At 45.8% G+C, this 20,649-nt stretch overlaps 1 protein-coding gene across 2 annotated transcripts in view; it reads left to right on the forward strand.

Moving 5' to 3' along the window:
• The first annotated feature begins 446 nt into the window (after positions 1-446).
• Positions 447-20,649, forward strand: part of LOC311114303 (transcription factor A, mitochondrial-like) — a 35,181-nt gene continuing 14,978 nt past the window's right edge. Inside the window, exons 1-6 of one of the 2 annotated variants that reach the window (XM_084189561.1) lie at positions 447-710; positions 5,357-5,484; positions 5,574-5,644; positions 7,998-8,147; positions 10,357-10,452; positions 18,193-18,249. In XM_084189561.1, coding sequence (XP_084045687.1) covers positions 625-710; positions 5,357-5,484; positions 5,574-5,644; positions 7,998-8,147; positions 10,357-10,452; positions 18,193-18,249 — 588 coding nt within the window. In that variant the 5' untranslated portion in view covers positions 447-624. The remainder of the gene's footprint in view (positions 711-5,356; positions 5,485-5,573; positions 5,645-7,997; positions 8,148-10,356; positions 10,453-18,192; positions 18,250-20,649) is intronic. The other variant, XM_084189562.1, reaches the window with a different exon arrangement.

Below are 20,649 nucleotides of genomic sequence, written 5' to 3' on the forward strand. Positions count from 1 at the left end.
TACTTGGTCTCAGTTCTCCAGTAAACTTGTTTTATCAACATTACTCTTCTGATCAAACAGTTGGAAAGTGTGGTGGAGGCATGCTTGCCCCCTGTTATTGGGTATGGCCAAGGGGCATTAGGCTCTTACACTAGTAGCTGATTATTAAAGATGATACTGCCGTTCCATTTTCATCCCTCAAAATGGTCATCATTTGGGAAGCTCTGATTGGACTTCTGGCAACGCCTACTCACAAGAACTATGCAATGAAACCCATGGATCAAGAACGCAGCAATGATCATTTATTTAAATGAAACCCTTAGGCCAAGAACACGGCAATTTATTGGAGTTATTCTAAAGTCACTTGCTTATTTATGGTTGACATTTCTTTTAAATTGGTTGACGTTCCCATTTGTGGTGAATGTGCTGCAGTGAATGTTAAACTACGTAAACACTGCCATGACCTTATCCCACAATGCAGCTGGATGGTGAAAGCGCGTTATCCGTGCATGGCAGGGGCAGAAGGACGTTACTGAATTAGAAAGCTGTTAAACAACGAGTAGCTAGTGAGCCAGTCAGCCGGGACAGTAACGTTGTTGTCTCTGTCAGAAGTATATTCTGACCGTCTAGTTGATCCAACCGGACATGGCGCCCTTCGGTCTCCTGTCTGCTGGTGCCAGCCTTTTGGCCAAGTCAGTCAGTCTCTTCTCCAACGCATCCAGTCTTGCAAGGTAACATAAGGAGCAAAACGTCCTATTGTCAAGATAGTTAGTTAGCTATGTTAGGTAGGCAGTTAGTAAGCCACCCTGTACAATTTCTCATTGGTATTTTAGATTTTTTGAAATTCATGAAGCCAATTCTGCAAAGGAATTGCTGTATTTCCAGCTATCACTCCAGGATTAGCATAATTAGAGCTAAATTAGCTAGCTAGGGTTATCTAACGTTAGCTTGACTGACCACATTGGTTAGATTTGGGTAAACTAGCTAGGAATGATAAGACGTGTTTTACTTCTGAATGTAGTATTGGATGATTATAGAAATGAGTCTCATATATGATTTAACTACTAACTGGCCAATAGCTTCTACCCCCAGACCATCGGGCTGCTGAATAGCGTGGGGATCTAGATGTGATGACTAGCTTAGAAAGAATGCATTAAGGATTAAACATAAAGGGTTTGTACTGTACTGATATAAATTGTTTCACATAACAAGCTGTGATTCATGTGAGGAACGTTAGGGGGTAGGATGAGATAAGACTTGTATTTCTCACAGACACACACACACTGCCTCTTTGTTAAACCATCATACTCAAGGATGTGTACTGCAAAAAGTGCTGACTTTCTGGATAAGTTGCAAAACAACTAGACACCTGGCAACAGTGGTGCGCCAAGGTGCTGGGACCAGCCTGTGCGCCAACGGATTGGCTGAGTAAGTCTGAACCACGCCCAGTCTCTACCCTGATAGGCCCAGCAGGGAGCGGGAACTATCACTGTCAGGGTATTTAAAGAACAGCCTGTAACAATGGATCAGTTCTCTGTCTGCCCTGCGTGGTATTTCAGTGAGCCCGTATACGAACCATCATACTTATCATACATACATTTTGCATATAATAAATGTAGCTTGGATTGAATATCTCTTGATTATGTTTTCTCTTATTCCAATACCAGATTTGAATTACGCTATTTCTAACAATAGACACCATTAGTCATGACACAGTTGTTAGTATGTATACAGCACCAGTCAAAGGTTTGGACACATTCTCATTCAAGGGTTTTCATTTATTTCTTTACAATTTTTTACATTGTAGAATAATAGTGAAGACATCAAAACTATGAAATAACACATATGGAATCATGTAGTAACCAAAAGTGTTAATCAAATAGCCACCCCTTGCCTTGATGACAGCTTTGCACACTCTTGGCATTCTCTCAACCAGTTTCATGAGGTAGTCACCTGGAATGCATTTCAATTAACAGGTGTGCCTTCTTAAAAGTTAATTTCTGGAATTTATTTTCTCCTTAATGGGTATACAGAAGATAGCCCTATTTGGTAAACGACCAAGTGCATATTATGGCAAGAACAGCTCAAATATGCAAAGAGAAACGACAGGCCATCATTACTTTAAGACATGAAGGTCAGTCAAAACTGAAAATTTCAAGAACTTTGAAAGTTTCTTCAAGTGCAATCGCAAAAACCATCAAGCGCTATGATGAAACTGGCTCTCATGAGGACCGCCACAGGAAAGGAAGACCCAGAGTTACCTCTGCTGCAGAGGATACGTTCAGTAGAGTTACCAGCCTCAGAAATTGCAGCCCAAATAAATGCTTCACAGAGTTCAAGTAACAGACACATCTCAACATCAACTGTTCAGAGGAGACTGTGTGAATCAGTCCTTCATGGTCGAATTGCTGCAAAGAAACCACTAATAAAGGACACCAATAAGAAGAAGAGACCTACTTGGGCCAAGAAACACAAGCAATGGACATTAGACCGGTGGAAATTTGTCCTTTGGTCTGGACTCCAAATTTGAGATTTTTGGTTCCAATCGGCGTGTCTTTGTGACGCATTGTGGGTGAACAGATGATCTCTGCATGTGTATTTCCCACCATAAAGCATGGAGGAGGAGGTGTTATGGTGTGAGGGTGCTTTGCTGACTGTCTGTGATTTGTTTAGAATTCAAGGCACACTTAACCAGCATGGCTACCACAGCATTCTGCAGCGATACGCCATCCCATCTGGTTTGGGCTTAGTGGGACTATCATTTGTTTTTCAACAGGACAATGACCCAACACACCTCCAGGCTGTGTAAGGGCTATTTTACAGAGAAGCAGAGTGATGGAGTGCTGCATCAGATGACCTGGCCTCCACAATCCCCCGACCTCAACCCAATTGAGATGGTTTGGGATGAGTCGGACCGCAGAGTGAAGGAAAAGCAGCCAACAAGTGCTCAGCATATGTGGGAACTCCTTCAAGACTGTTGGAAAAGCATTCCAGGTGAAGCTGGCTGAGAGAATGCCAAGAGTGTGCAAAGCTGTCATCAAGGCAAAGGGTGGTTACTTTGATGTATTTAAAATATATTTTGATTTGTTTAACACTTTTTTGGTTACTATATGATTCCATATGTGTAGAAAATAGTAAAAATAAAGAAAAACCCTTTAATGAGTAGGTGTTCTAAAATGTTTGACCAGTAGTGTGTGTGTGTGTATATATATATATATATATATATATATATATATATATCACACACACAGTGGGGAGAATAAGTATTTGATACACAGCCGATTTTGCAGGTTTTCCTACTTACAAAGCATGTAGAGGTCTGTCATTTTTATCATAGGTACACTTCAACTGTGAGAGACGGAATCTAAAACAAAAATCCAGAAAATCACATTATATGATTTTTAAGTAATTCATTTGCATTTTATTGCATGACATAAGTATTTGATCACCTACCAACCAGTAAGAATTCCGGCTCTCACAGACCTGTTAGTTTTTCTTTAAGAAGCCCTCCTGTTCTCCACTCATTACCTGTATTAACTGCACCTGTTTGAACTCGTTACCTGTATAAAAGACACCTGTCCACAAACTCAATCAAACAGACTCCAACCTCTCCACAATGTCCAAGACCAGAGAGCTGTGTAAGGACATCAGGGATAAAATTGTAGACCTGCACAAGGCTGGGATGGGCTACAGGACAATAGGCAAGCAGCTTGGTGAGAAGGCAACGACTGTTGGCGCAATTATTAGAAAATGGAAGAAGTTCAAGATGACGGTCAATCACCCTCAGTCTGGGGCTCCATGCAAGATCTCACCTCGTGGGGCATCAATGATCATGAGGAAGGTGAGGGATCAGCCCAGAACTACACGGCAGGACCTGGTCAATGACCTGAAGAGAGCTGGGACCACAGTCTCAAAGAAAACCATTAGTAACACACTACACCGTCATGGATTAAAATCCTGCAGTGCACGCAAGGTCCCCCTGCTCAAGCCAGCGCATGTCCAGGCCCATCTGAAGTTTGCCAATGACCATCTGGATGATCCAGAGGAGGAATGGGAGAAGGTCATGTGGTCTGATGAGACAAAAATAGAGCTTTTTGGTCTAAACTCCACTCGCCATGTTTGGAGGAAGAAGAAGGATGAGTTCAACCCCAAGAACACCATCCCAACCGTGAAGCATGGAGGTGGAAACAACATTCTTTGGGGATGCTTTTCTGCAAAGGTGACAGGACGACTGCACCGTATTGAGGGGAGGATGGATGGGGCCATGTATCGCAAGATCTTGGCCAACAACCTCCTTCCCTCAGTAAGAGCATTGAAGATGGGTCGTGGCTGGGTCTTCCAGCATGACAACGACCCCAAACACACAGCCAGGGCAGCTAAGGAGTGGCTCCGCAAGAAGCATCTCAAGGTCCTGGAGTGGCCTAGCCAGTCTCGAGACCTGAACCCAATAGAAAATCTTTGGAGGGAGCTGAAAGTCCGTATTGCCCAGCGACAGCCCCGAAACATGAAGGATCTGGAGAAGGTCTGTAGGGAGGAGTGGGCCAAAATCCCTGCTGCAGTGTGTGCAAACCTGGTCAAGACCTAGAGGAAACGTATGATCTCTGTAATTGCAAACAAATGTTTCTGTACCAAATATTAAGTTCTGCTTTTCTGATGTATCAAATACTTATGTCATGCAATAAAATGCAAATGAATTACTTAAAAATCATACAATGTGATTTTCTGGATTTTTGTTTTAGATTCCGTCTCTCACAGTTGAAGTGTACCTATGATAAAAATTACAGACGTGGTGTAGGGTTAGGGCTAACGTGGTGTAGGGTTAGGGCTAACGTGGTGTAGGGTTAGGGCTAATGTGGTGTAGGGTTAGGGCTAACGTGGTGTAGGGTTAGGGCTAACGTGGTGTAGGGTTAGGGCTAACGTGGTGTAGGGTTAGGGCTAACGTGGTGTAGGGTTAGGGCTAACGTGGTGTAGGGTTAGGGCTAACGTGGTGTAGGGTTAGGGCTAACGTGGTGTAGGGTTAGGGCTAACGTGGTGTAGGGATAGGGCTAATGTGGTGTAGGGTTAGGGCTAATGTGGTGTAGGGTTAGGGCTAATGTGGTGTAGGGTTAGGGCTAACGTGGTGTAGGGTTAGGGCTAACGTGGTGTAGGGTTAGGGCTAACGTGGTGTAGGGTTAGGGCTAACGTGGTGTAGGGATAGGGCTAATGTGGTGTAGGGTTAGGGCTAATGTGGTGTAGGGTTAGGGCTAATGTGGTGTAGGGTTAGGGCTAACGTGGTGTAGGGTTAGGGCTAATGTGGTGTAGGGTTAGGGCTAATGTGGTGTAGGGATAGGGCTAATGTGGTGTAGGGTTAGGGCTAATGTATTGTGGTGTGTTGTAGGTTCGTCAGTGTGATCCCAGCTGTAAAGAGCTTCACCACCAGTGCAGGTGCGCCCCCCAAGAGGCCCCTGAACGGATACATGAGATTTGTGAAACAGCAACAACCTCTCGTTGTCAGGCAGTATCCAGGTGACTGGTGATATAACGTACAGTATTGTATCTCTACAGTTTCACTGTACACTCCTTTATCACTGAGTTACTGTTGATGTGAGTTTCAGATGTGAAAGCTGTGGACGTGATAAGGAAGATTGCACAGCAGTGGAGAACTCTGACAGCAGACCAGAAACAGGTAGGTTGCGTCTAGATTCATTAGAGATTCAGTAAGGCCACCTTGGACAGCAAGGCACCCAGACCCTAACACCTTGGACAGCAAGGCACCCAGACCCTAACACCTTGGACAGCAAGGCACCCAGACCCTAACACCTTGGACAGCAAGGCACCCAGACCCTAACACCTTGGACAGCAAGGCACCCAGACCCTAACACCTTGGACAGCAAGGCACCCAGACCCTAACACCTTGGACAGCAAGGCACCCAGACCCTAACACCTTGGACAGCAAGGCACCCAGACCCTAACACCTTGGACAGCAAGGCACCCAGACCCTAACACCTTGGACAGCAAGGCACCCAGACCCTAACACCTTGGACAGCAAGGCACCCAGACCCTAACACCTTGGACAGCAAGGCACCCAGACCCTAACACCTTGGACAGCAAGGCACCCAGACCCTAACACCTTGGACAGCAAGGCACCCAGACCCTAACACCTTGGACAGCAAGGCACCCAGACCCTAACACCTTGGACAGCAAGACACCCAGACCCTAACACCTTGGACAGCAAGGCACCCAGACCCTAACACCTTGGACAGCAAGGCACCCAGACCCTAACACCTTGGACAGCAAGGCAACCAGACCCTAACACCTTGGACAGCAAGGCAACCAGACCCAAACACCTTGGACAGCAAGGCACCCAGACCCTAACACCTTGGACAGCAAGGCACCCAGACCCTACCACCTTGGACAGCAAGGCACCCAGACCCAAACACCTTGGACAGCAAGGCGCCCAGACCCTAACACCTTGGACAGCAAGGCACCCTAACACCTTGGACAGCAAGGCACCCAGACCCTAACACCTTGGACAGCAAGGCACCCAGATATCTTCTGTCTCCTTGGGTGACGGAGAATACATTTGACACTTCTGTAGTCCATGTTTGCACCTTTCATGGAGAAGTAAGACTACACAGACTGTCATCAGTCTACTTCCTACCAACATGGATCTAGACTACAGACTGTCATCAGTCTACTTCCTACCAACATGGATCTAGACTACACAGACTGTCATCAGTCTACTTCCTACCAACATGGATCTAGACTACACAGACTGTCATGAGTCTACTTCCTACCAACATGGATCTAGACTACACAGACTGTCATCAGTTTACTTCCTACCAACATGGATCTAGACTACACAGACTGTCATCAGTCTACTTCCTACCAACATGGATCTAGACTACACAGACTGTCATCAGTCTACTTCCTACCAACATGGATCTAGACTACACAGACTGTCATCAGTCTACTTCCTACCAACATGGATCTAGACTACAGACTGTCATCAGTCTACTTCCTACCAACATGGATCTAGACTACAGACTGTCATGAGTCTACTTCCTACCAACATGGATCTAGACTACACCGACTGTCATCAGTCTACTTCCTACCAACATGGATCTAGACTACACAGACTGTCATCAGTCTACTTCCTACCAACATGGATCTAGACTACACAGACTGTCATCAGTCTACTTCCTACCAACATGGATCTAGACTACACAGACTGTCATCAGTCTACTTCCTACCAACATGGATCTAGACTACACCGACTGTCATCAGTCTACTTCCTACCAACATGGATCTAGACTACAGACTGTCATCAGTCTACTTCCTACCAACATGGATCTAGACTACAGACTGTCATCAGTCTACTTCCTACCAACATGGATCTAGACTACAGACTGTCATCAGTCTACTTCCTACCAACATGGATCTAGACTACACCGACTGTCATCAGTCTACTTCCTACCAACATGGATCTAGACTACACAGACTGTCATCAGTCTACTTCCTACCAACATGGATCTAGACTACAGACTGTCATCAGTCTACTTCCTACCAACATGGATCTAGACTACACAGACTGTCATCAGTCTACTTCCTACCAACATGGATCTAGACTACACCGACTGTCATCAGTCTACTTCCTACCAACATGGATCTAGACTACACAGACTGTCATCAGTCTACTTCCTACCAACATGGATCTAGACTACACAGACTGTCATCAGTCTACTTCCTACCAACATGGATCTAGACTACAGACTGTCATCAGTCTACTTCCTACCAACATGGATCTAGACTACACCGACTGTCATCAGTCTACTTCCTACCAACATGGATCTAGACTACACAGACTGTCATCAGTCTACTTCCTACCAACATGGATCTACATGGCAGCGTATTTAAATAACAGAAAATAGGCTATATGTCTGACTTATAGCTTACCTGAAAAGACATATCAATATTGTTGTACTGTGGACAGACCTGTGTGGTCAATTAGCTAAATACATGTTGACTTTCCCCCACAGCCTTTTCAACAGGCGTCAGTGGTTGCCAGGGAACAGTTTAAGGTGGACCTGCAGAGGTACCAGTCCCAACTCAGCCCGGCACAGGCTGCTGCTCTGAAAGAGGAGAGGAGACGGAGGCTGGCCAAGAGGAAAGCCATCAGAAGGAAGAGGGTGAGTGTAGTGATGTGCTGTCCTAGTGACTGGAATGGCTTACTACTAAGGCCTTGTGATAGTAGTGGTGTGTTCTGATGATGTGCTGTGGGCCGTGACAGGCCCCTCCTAGTGAATGGAATGGCTTACTACTAAGGCCTTGTGATAGTAGTGGTGTGTTCTGATGATGTGCTGTGGGCCGTGACGGGCCCCTCCTAGTGAATGGAATGGCTTACTACTAAGGCCTTGTGATAGTAGTGGTGTGTTCTGATGATGTGCTGTGAGCCGTGACAGGCCCCTCCTAGTGAATGGAATGGCTTACTACTAAGGCCTTGTGATAGTAGTGGTGTGTTCTGATGATGTGCTGTGGGCCGTGACGGGCCCCTCCTAGTGAATGGAATGGCTTACTACTAAGGCCTTGTGATAGTAGTGGTGTGTTCTGATGATGTGCTGTGGGCCGTGACGGGCCCCTCCTAGTGAATGGAATGGCTTACTACTAAGGCCTTGTGATAGTAGTGGTGTGTTCTGATGATGTGCTGTGGGCCGTGACGGGCCCCTCCTAGTGAATGGAATGGCTTACTACTAAGGCCTTGTGATAGTAGTGGTGTGTTCTGATGATGTGCTGTGGGCCGTGACAGGCCCCTCCTAGTGAATGGAATGGCTTACTACTAAGGCCTTGTGATAGTAGTGGTGTGTTCTGATGATGTGCTGTGGGCCGTGACAGGCCCCTCCTAGTGAATGGAATGGCTTACTACTAAGGCCTTGTGATAGTAGTGGTGTGTTCTGATGATGTGCTGTGGGCCGTGACAGGCCCCTCCTAGTGAATGGAATGGCTTACTACTAAGGCCTTGTGATAGTAGTGGTGTGTTCTGATGATGTGCTGTAGGCCGTGACAGGCCCCTCCTAGTGAATGGAATGGCTTACTACTAAGGCCTTGTGATAGTAGTGGTGTGTTCTGATGATGTGCTGTGGGCCGTGACAGGCCCCTCCTAGTGAATGGAATGGCTTACTACTAAGGCCTTGTGATAGTAGTGGTGTGTTCTGATGATGTGCTGTGGGCCGTGACAGGCCCCTCCTAGTGAATGGAATGGCTTACTACTAAGGCCTTGTGATAGTAGTGGTGTGTTCTGATGATGTGCTGTGGGCCGTGACGGGCCCCTCCTAGTGAATGGAATGGCTTACTACTAAGGCCTTGTGATAGTAGTGGTGTGTTCTGATGATGTGCTGTGGGCCGTGACGGGCCCCTCCTAGTGAATGGAATGGCTTACTACTAAGGCCTTGTGATAGTAGTGGTGTGTTCTGATGATGTGCTGTGGGCCGTGACAGGCCCCTCCTAGTGAATGGAATGGCTTACTACTAAGGCCTTGTGATAGTAGTGGTGTGTTCTGATGATGTGCTGTGGGCCGTGACAGGCCCCTCCTAGTGAATGGAATGGCTTACTACTAAGGCCTTGTGATAGTAGTGGTGTGTTCTGATGATGTGCTGTAGGCCGTGACAGGCCCCTCCTAGTGAATGGAATGGCTTACTACTAAGGCCTTGTGATAGTAGTGGTGTGTTCTGATGATGTGCTGTGGGCCGTGACAGGCCCCTCCTAGTGAATGGAATGGCTTACTACTAAGGCCTTGTGATAGTAGTGGTGTGTTCTGATGATGTGCTGTGGGCCGTGACAGGCCCCTCCTAGTGAATGGAATGGCTTACTACTAAGGCCTTGTGATAGTAGTGGTGTGTTCTGATGATGTGCTGTGGGCCGTGACAGGCCCCTCCTAGTGAATGGAATGGCTTACTACTAAGGCCTTGTGATAGTAGTGGTGTGTTCTGATGATGTGCTGTGGGCCGTGACAGGCCCCTCCTAGTGAATGGAATGGCTTACTACTAAGGCCTTGTGATAGTAGTGGTGTGTTCTGATGATGTGCTGTGGGCCGTGACGGGCCCCTCCTAGTGAATGGAATGGCTTACTACTAAGGCCTTGTGATAGTAGTGGTGTGTTCTGATGATGTGCTGTGGGCCGTGACAGGCCCCTCCTAGTGAATGGAATGGCTTACTACTAAGGCCTTGTGATAGTAGTGGTGTGTTCTGATGATGTGCTGTGGGCCGTGACGGGCCCCTCCTAGTGAATGGAATGGCTTACTACTAAGGCCTTGTGATAGTAGTGGTGTGTTCTGATGATGTGCCACTGAAATGGTCCAGTCCTGATGACTCATCTGACTTCACCACCATCTTCCACTTTTAGGAGTTGAACAGTCTGGGCAAACCCAAACGGCCCCGGTCGGCCTTTAACATCTACATGGCAGAACACTATGAGGAGTCCAGAGGGGTTACCATGCAGGTTAGTATTGGGGAATGGTTACCATGCAGGTTAGTATTGGGGACTGGTTACCATGCAGGTTAGTATTGGGGACTGGTTACCATGCAGGTTAGTATTGGGGACTGGTTACCATGCAGGTTAGTATTGGGGACTGGTTACCATGCAGGTTAGTATTGGGGAATGGTTACCATGCAGGTTAGTATTGGGGAATGGTTACCATGCAGGTTAGTATTGAGGAATGGTTACCATGCAGGTTAGTATTGAGGACTGGTTACCATGCAGGTTAGTATTGAGGACTGGTTACCATGCAGGTTAGTATTGGGGACTGGTTACCATGCAGGTTAGTATTGGGGACTGGTTACCATGCAGGTTAGTATTGGGGACTGGTTACCATGCAGGTTAGTATTGGGGAATGGTTACCATGCAGGTTAGTATTGGGGAATGGTTACCATGCAGGTTAGTATTGAGGACTGGTTACCATGCAGGTTAGTATTGGGGAATGGTTACCATGCAGGTTAGTATTGGGGAATGGTTACCATGCAGGTTAGTATTGGGGAATGGTTACCATGCAGGTTAGTATTGGGGACTGGTTACCATGCAGGTTAGTATTGGGGAATGGTTACCATGCAGGTTAGTATTGGGGACTGGTTACCATGCAGGTTAGTATTGGGGAATGGTTACCATGCAGGTTAGTATTGGGGAATGGTTACCATGCAGGTTAGTATTGAGGAATGGTTACCATGCAGGTTAGTATTGGGGACTGGTTACCATGCAGGTTAGTATTGGGGACTGGTTACCATGCAGGTTAGTATTGGGGACTGGTTACCATGCAGGTTAGTATTGGGGAATGGTTACCATGCAGGTTAGTATTGAGGACTGGTTACCATGCAGGTTAGTATTGGGGAATGGTTACCATGCAGGTTAGTATTGGGGAATGGTTACCATGCAGGTTAGTATTGGGGAATGGTTACCATGCAGGTTAGTATTGGGGAATGGTTACCATGCAGGTTAGTATTGGGGAATGGTTACCATGCAGGTTAGTATTGGGGAATGGTTACCATGCAGGTTAGTATTGGGGAATGGTTAGTATTGAGGACTGGTTACCATGCAGGTTAGTATTGGGGACTGGTTACCATGCAGGTTAGTATTGGGGAATGGTTACCATGCAGGTTAGTATTGGGGAATGGTTACCATGCAGGTTAGTATTGGGGAATGGTTAGTATTGAGGACTGGTTACCATGCAGGTTAGTATTGGGGACTGGTTACCATGCAGGTTAGTATTGGGGACTGGTTACCATGCAGGTTAGTATTGGGGACTGGTTACCATGCAGGTTAGTATTGGGGAATGGTTACCATGCAGGTTAGTATTGGGGACTGGTTACCATGCAGGTTAGTATTGGGGACTGGTTACCATGCAGGTTAGTATTGAGGACTGGTTACCATGCAGGTTAGTATTGGGGACTGGTTACCATGCAGGTTAGTATTGAGGACTGGTTACCATGCAGGTTAGTATTGGGGACTGGTTACCATGCAGGTTAGTATTGGGGAATGGTTACCATGCAGGTTAGTATTGGGGAATGGTTACCATGCAGGTTAGTATTGGGGAATGGTTACCATGCAGGTTAGTATTGGGGACTGGTTACCATGCAGGTTAGTATTGAGGACTGGTTACCATGCAGGTTAGTATTGGGGAATGGTTACCATGCAGGTTAGTATTGGGGAATGGTTACCATGCAGGTTAGTATTGGGGAATGGTTACCATGCAGGTTAGTATTGGGGACTGGTTACCATGCAGGTTAGTATTGAGGACTGGTTACCATGCAGGTTAGTATTGGGGACTGGTTACCATGCAGGTTAGTATTGGGGAATGGTTACCATGCAGGTTAGTATTGGGGAATGGTTACCATGCAGGTTAGTATTGGGGACTGGTTACCATGCAGGTTAGTATTGAGGACTGGTTACCATGCAGGTTAGTATTGACTGTAAGTCGCTTTGGATAAAAGCGTCTGCTAAATGGCATATTATTATTATTATTATTATTGAGGAATGGTTACCATGCAGGTTAGTATTGGGGAATGGTTACCATGCAGGTTAGTATTGGGGAATGGTTACCATGCAGGTTAGTATTGGGGACTGGTTACCATGCAGGTTAGTATTGGGGACTGGTTACCATGCAGGTTAGTATTGAGGACTGGTTACCATGCAGGTTAGTATTGAGGACTGGTTACCATGCAGGTTAGTATTGGGGAATGGTTACCATGCAGGTTAGTATTGGGGAATGGTTACCATGCAGGTTAGTATTGAGGAATGGTTACCATGCAGGTTAGTATTGAGGACTGGTTACCATGCAGGTTAGTATTGGGGAATGGTTACCATGCAGGTTAGTATTGGGGAATGGTTACCATGCAGGTTAGTATTGGGGACTGGTTACCATGCAGGTTAGTATTGGGGAATGGTTACCATGCAGGTTAGTATTGGGGAATGGTTACCATGCAGGTTAGTATTGGGGAATGGTTACCATGCAGGTTAGTATTGAGGACTGGTTACCATGCAGGTTAGTATTGGGGAATGGTTACCATGCAGGTTAGTATTGGGGAATGGTTACCATGCAGGTTAGTATTGGGGACTGGTTACCATGCAGGTTAGTATTGGGGAATGGTTACCATGCAGGTTAGTATTGAGGACTGGTTACCATGCAGGTTAGTATTGGGGACTGGTTACCATGCAGGTTAGTATTGGGGAATGGTTACCATGCAGGTTAGTATTGAGGACTGGTTACCATGCAGGTTAGTATTGAGGACTGGTTACCATGCAGGTTAGTATTGGGGAATGGTTACCATGCAGGTTAGTATTGGGGAATGGTTACCATGCAGGTTAGTATTGGGGACTGGTTACCATGCAGGTTAGTATTGGGGAATGGTTACCATGCAGGTTAGTATTGGGGACTGGTTACCATGCAGGTTAGTATTGGGGAATGGTTACCATGCAGGTTAGTATTGGGGAATGGTTACCATGCAGGTTAGTATTGGGGACTGGTTACCATGCAGGTTAGTATTGAGGACTGGTTACCATGCAGGTTAGTATTGGGGAATGGTTACCATGCAGGTTAGTATTGGGGAATGGTTACCATGCAGGTTAGTATTGAGGACTGGTTACCATGCAGGTTAGTATTGAGGACTGGTTACCATGCAGGTTAGTATTGGGGAATGGTTACCATGCAGGTTAGTATTGGGGAATGGTTACCATGCAGGTTAGTATTGGGGAATGGTTACCATGCAGGTTAGTATTGGGGAATGGTTACCATGCAGGTTAGTATTGGGGAATGGTTACCATGCAGGTTAGTATTGGGGACTGGTTACCATGCAGGTTAGTATTGGGGACTGGTTACCATGCAGGTTAGTATTGGGGAATGGTTACCATGCAGGTTAGTATTGGGGACTGGTTACCATGCAGGTTAGTATTGGGGAATGGTTACCATGCAGGTTAGTATTGGGGAATGGTTACCATGCAGGTTAGTATTGGGGAATGGTTACCATGCAGGTTAGTATTGAGGACTGGTTACCATGCAGGTTACTATTGGGGAATGGTTACCATGCAGGTTAGTATTGGGGAATGGTTACCATGCAGGTTAGTATTGGGGACTGGTTACCATGCAGGTTAGTATTGGGGACTGGTTACCATGCAGGTTAGTATTGGGGAATGGTTACCATGCAGGTTAGTATTGGGGAATGGTTACCATGCAGGTTAGTATTGGGGACTGGTTACCATGCAGGTTAGTATTGGGGACTGGTTACCATGCAGGTTAGTATTGGGGAATGGTTACCATGCAGGTTAGTATTGGGGAATGGTTACCATGCAGGTTAGTATTGAGGACTGGTTACCATGCAGGTTAGTATTGAGGAATGGTTACCATGCAGGTTAGTATTGGGGAATGGTTACCATGCAGGTTAGTATTGGGGACTGGTTACCATGCAGGTTAGTATTGGGGACTGGTTACCATGCAGGTTAGTATTGGGGAATGGTTACCATGCAGGTTAGAATTGGGGAATGGTTACCATGCAGGTTAGTATTGGGGAATGGTTACCATGCAGGTTAGTATTGAGGACTGGTTACCATGCAGGTTAGTATTGGGGAATGGTTACCATGCAGGTTAGTATTGGGGACTGGTTACCATGCAGGTTAGTATTGAGGACTGGTTACCATGCAGGTTAGTATTGGGGAATGGTTACCATGCAGGTTAGTATTGGGGAATGGTTACCATGCAGGTTAGTATTGGGGAATGGTTACCATGCAGGTTAGTATTGGGGACTGGTTACCATGCAGGTTAGTATTGGGGAATGGTTACCATGCAGGTTAGTATTGAGGACTGGTTACCATGCAGGTTAGTATTGAGGAATGGTTACCATGCAGGTTAGTATTTGGGAATGGTTACCATGCAGGTTAGTATTGGGGAATGGTTACCATGCAGGTTAGTATTGAGGACTGGTTACCATGCAGGTTAGTATTGAGGAATGGTTACCATGCAGGTTAGTATTGGGGACTGGTTACCATGCAGGTTAGTATTGGGGAATGGTTACCATGCAGGTTAGTATTGGGGAATGGTTACCATGCAGGTTAGTATTGGGGAATGGTTACCATGCAGGTTAGTATTGAGGACTGGTTACCATGCAGGTTAGTATTGGGGAATGGTTACCATGCAGGTTAGTATTGAGGACTGGTTACCATGCAGGTTAGTATTGGGGACTGGTTACCATGCAGGTTAGTATTGGGGACTGGTTACCATGCAGGTTAGTATTGAGGACTGGTTACCATGCAGGTTAGTATTGAGGACTGGTTACCATGCAGGTTAGTATTGAGGAATGGTTACCATGCAGGTTAGTATTGGGGAATGGTTACCATGCAGGTTAGTATTGAGGAATGGTTACCATGCAGGTTAGTATTGAGGACTGGTTACCATGCAGGTTAGTATTGGGGAATGGTTACCATGCAGGTTAGTATTGGGGAATGGTTACCATGCAGGTTAGTATTGGGGAATGGTTACCATGCAGGTTAGTATTGGGGAATGGTTACCATGCAGGTTAGTATTGAGGAATGGTTACCATGCAGGTTAGTATTGGGGAATGGTTACCATGCAGGTTAGTATTGAGGACTGGTTACCATGCAGTTTAGTATTGAGGACTGGTTACCATGCAGGTTAGTATTGAGGACTGGTTACCATGCAGGTTAGTATTGAGGACTGGTTACCATGCAGGTTAGTATTGAGGACTGGTTACCATGCAGGTTAGTATTGAGGACTGGTTACCATGCAGGTTAGTATTGGGGAATGGTTACCATGCAGGTTAGTATTGAGGACTGGTTACCATGCAGGTTAGTATTGAGGACTGGTTACCATGCAGGTTAGTATTGGGGAATGGTTACCATGCAGGTTAGTATTGAGGACTGGTTACCATGCAGGTTAGTATTGAGGACTGGTTACCATGCAGGTTAGTATTGAGGACTGGTTACCATGCAGGTTAGTATTGGGGAATGGTTACCATGCAGGTTAGTATTGGGGAATGGTTACCATGCAGGTTAGTATTGGGGACTGGTTACCATGCAGGTTAGTATTGGGGAATGGTTACCATGCAGGTTAGTATTGGGGAATGGTTACCATGCAGGTTAGTATTGAGGACTGGTTACCATGCAGGTTAGTATTGGGGACTGGTTACCATGCAGGTTAGTATTGGGGAATGGTTACCATGCAGGTTAGTATTGGGGAATGGTTACCATGCAGGTTAGTATTGAGGACTGGTTACCATGCAGGTTAGTATTGGGGAATGGTTACCATGCAGGTTAGTATCAGTGTTGAGTTATAAAATACTTGTTCATGGGTTCCGAGGCAATGGAATGGAAATATAATTTTCTTTAACATATTACATATTAACCATCTCTTTAATGCTGGTATAATGTAATGGAAATGTAATTGTATAACGCTGTCACCTGTTATAATGCTGCTATAACGCTGTCACCTGTTATAATGCTGCTGTCACCTGCTATAACGGTGTCACCAGTTATAATGCTGCTGTCACCTGTTATAATGCTGCTGTCACCTGTTATAATGCTGCTGTCACCTGTTATAATGCTGCTGTCACCTGTTATAATGCTGCTGTCACCTGTTATAATGCTGCTGTCACCTGCTATAACGGTGTCACCAGTTATAATGCTGCTGTCACCTGTTATAATGCTGCTGTCACCTGTTATAATGCTGCTGTCACCTGTTATAATGCTGCTGTCACCTGTTATAATGCTGCTGTCACCTGTTATAATGCTGCTATAACGCTGTCACCTGTTATAATGCTGCTGTCACCTGTTATAATGCTGCTATAACGCTGTCACCTGTTATAATGCTGCTGTCACCTGTTATAATGCTGCTATAACGCTGTCACCTGTTATAATGCTGCTGTCACCTGTTATAATGCTGCTGTCACCTGTTATAATGCTGCTGTCACCTGTTATAATGCTGCTGTCACCTGTTATAATGCTGCTGTCACCTGTTATAATGCTGCTGTCACCTGTTATAATGCTGCTATAACGCTGTCACCTGTTATAATGCTGCTGTCACCTGTTATAATGCTGCTGTCACCTGTTATAATGCTGCTATAACGCTGTCACCTGTTATAATGCTGCTGTCACCTGTTATAATGCTGCTGTCACCTGTTATAATGCTGCTATAACGCTGTCACCTGTTATAATGCTGCTGTCACCTGTTATAATGCTGCTGTCACCTGTTATAATGCTGCTGTCACCTGTCATAATGCTGCTGTCACCTGTCATAATGCTGCTGTCACCTGTCATAATGCTGCTGTCACCTGTTATAATGCTGCTGTCACCTGTTATAATGCTGCTATACCGCTGTCACCTGTTATAATGCTGCTGTCACCTGTTATAATGCTGCTGTCACCTGTTATAATGCTGCTATAACGCTGTCACCTGTTATAATGCTGCTGTCACCTGTTATAATGCTGCTGTCACCTGTTATAATGCTGCTATAACGCTGTCACCTGTTATAATGCTGCTATAACGCTGTTACCTGTTATAATGCTGCTGTCACCTGTTATAATGCTGCTGTCACCTGTTATAATGCTGCTATAACGCTGTCACCTGTTATAATGCTGCTGTCACCTGTTATAATGCTGCGGTCACCTGTTATAATGCTGCTGTCACCTGTTATAATGCTGCTGTAACGCTGTCACCTGTTATAATGCTGCTGTCACCTGTTATAATGCTGCTGTCACCTGTTATTATGCTGCTGTCACCTGTTATAATGCTGCTGTCACCTGTTATAATGCTGCTGTCACCTGTTATAATGCTGCTGTCACCTGTTATAATGCTGCTGTCACCTATTATATTGCTGCTATAACGCTGTCACCTGTTATAATGCTGCTCTCACCTGTTATAATGCTGCTGTCACCTATTATAATGCTGCTATAACGCTGTCACCTGTTATAATGCTGCTGTCACCTGTTATAATGCTGCTGTCACCTGTTATAATGCTGCTGTCACCTGTTATAATGCTGCTGTCACCTGTCATAATGCTGCTGTCACCTGTCATAATGCTGCTGTCACCTGTCATAATGCTGCTGTCACCTGTTATAATGCTGCTGTCACCTGTTATAATGCTGCTATACCGCTGTCACCTGTTATAATGCTGCTGTCACCTGTTATAATGCTGCTATAACGGTGTCACCTGTTATAATGCTGCTGTCACCTGTTTGCCCTCAGGGCAAGATGAAGATGCTGCGGGAGGAGTGGACCAAACTGTCAACTTCACAGAAACAAGTAGGTCTAATGAATGTGTTTGATGAACAGTGCATTCGGAAAGTATTCAGACCCATTTTTCCACATTTTGTTCAGTTTCAGCCTGATTCTAAAATGGATTAAATCGTATTTTCCCTCATCAATCTACACACAGTACCCCATAATGACAAATCAAAAACAGGATTGTAGAAATGTTAGCAATTTTTATTAAATTTTTTAACCCCCCACATTTACAGAAGTATTCAGACCCTTTACTCAGTACTTTGTTGAAGCACTTTGACAGAGATTACAGCCTCAAGTCTTCTTGGGTATGATGCTACAAGCTTGGCACACCAGTATTTGGGGAGTTTCTATTTTCAGGTCTCTCCAGAGATGTTCGATCGGGCTCTGGCTGGGCCACTCAAGGACGTTCAGAGACTTGTCCCGAAGCCACTCCTGCGTTGTCTTGGCTGTGTGCTTAGGGTCGTTGTCCTGTTGGAAGGTGAACCTTCGCCCCAGTCTGAGGTCCTGAGCGCTCTGGAGCAGGTTTTCATCAAGGATCGCTCTGTACTTTGCTCCGTTCATCTTTCCCTCGATCCTGACTAGTGTCCCAGTCCCTGCCGCTGAAAAACATCCCCACAGCATAATGCTGCCACCACCATGCTTCACCGTGTGGATGGTGCCAGGTTTCCCCCAGATGTGACGCTTGGCATTCAGGCCAAAGAGTTCAATCTTGGTTAAAGGCCTGATTGGTAGAGTGCTGCAGAGATGGTTGTCCTTCTGGAAGGTTCTTCCATCTCCACAGAGGAACTCTGGAGCTCTGTCAGAGTGACCATCGGGTTCTTGGTCACCTCCCTGACCAACGCCCTTCTCCCCCGATTGCTCAGTTTTGCCGGGCGGCCAGCTCTAGGAAGAGTCTTGGTGGCTCCAAACTTCTTCCATTTAAGAATGATGGAGGCCACTGTGTTCTTGGGGACCTTCAATGCTGTTGAAACCTTTTGGTACCCTTCCCCAGATCTGTGCCTCGACACAATCCTGTCCCGGAGCTCTACGGACAATTCCTTCGACCTCATGGCTTGTTTTTTAAAATATAAATATGGTGGTGGTGTAGATGTAGTTGTATAAATATGGCTGTGTAAGGGCTATTTTACCAAGAAGGAGAGTGATGGAGTGCTGCATCAGATGACCTGGCCTCCACAATCCCCCGACCTCAACCCAATTGAGATGGTTTGGGGTGAGTTGGACGGCAGAGTGAAGGAAAAGCCGCCAACAAGTGCTCAGCAAATGTGGAAACTCCTTCAAGACTGTTGAAAAGCATTCCAGGTGAAGCTGGCTGAGAGAATGCCAAGAGTGTGCAAAGCTGTCATCAAGGCAAAGGGTGGCTACTTTGAAGAATCTCAATTTGTTTAACACTTATGATTCCATATGTGTTATTTCATAGTTTTGATGTCCACTATTATTCTACAATGTAGAAAATAGTAAAAATAAAGAAAATGTATGGTATATAGTGACTGGTGCTGTAGGTGTGGTATATAGTGACTGGTGCTGTAGGTGTGGTATATATGTTCTACATCAAAATGCAGACTGACACAATATAGTCATATAGTATAGTGAAAGTTTGCACCTGTTCAGATTTCTGTGATGCTGTGTTTCTCTGCTGGCATCTGTCACATGCAGCACCATTCACGGCGAAGGAAGTACGTCACGTCCAGCTTTCAGTGCGGGAAAACTGAATTGACCTTCAAAGATTCTCTCCTATCCGCACCACATCAGAAGATAGTTGGAAAGAGGAGGAGATGGATGGATTCTCTCCTATCCGCACCACATCAGAAGATGGTTGGAAAGAGGAGGAGATGGATGGATTCTCTCCTATCCGCACCACATCAGAAGATGGTTGGAAAGAGGAGGAGATGGATGGATTCTCTCCTATCCGCACCACATCAGAAGATGGTTGGAAAGAGGAGGAGATGGATGGATTCTCTCCTATCCGCACCACATCAGAAGATAGTTGGAAAGAGGAGGAGATGGATGGATTCTCTCCTATCCGCACCACATCAGAAGATGGTTGGAAAGAGGAGGAGATGGATGGATTCTCTCCTATCCGCACCACATCAGAAGATGGTTGGAAAGAGGAGGAGATGGATGTATCCAGTATAATAGACGGACTAAGTTAGAAAAACTAAGTCATATAATCACTAGTTAACACTAGTCCTGCCAAGGCAGCAGCTACTCTTCCTGGGGTTTATTATGGATCCCCATTAGTTCCTGCCAAGGCAGCAGCTACTCTTCCTGGGGTTTATTATGGATCCCCATTAGTTCCTGCCAAGGCAGCAGCTACTCTTCCTGGGGTTTATTATGGATCCCCATTAGTTCCTGCCAAGGCAGCAGCTACTCTTCCTGGGGTTTATTATGGATCCCCATTAGTTCCTGCCAAGGCAGCAG

This window comes from Coregonus lavaretus, assembly GCF_964263955.1.
Source record: "Coregonus lavaretus genome assembly, contig: HAP1_SCAFFOLD_1002, whole genome shotgun sequence".
NCBI lineage: Eukaryota > Metazoa > Chordata > Actinopteri > Salmoniformes > Salmonidae > Coregonus > Coregonus lavaretus.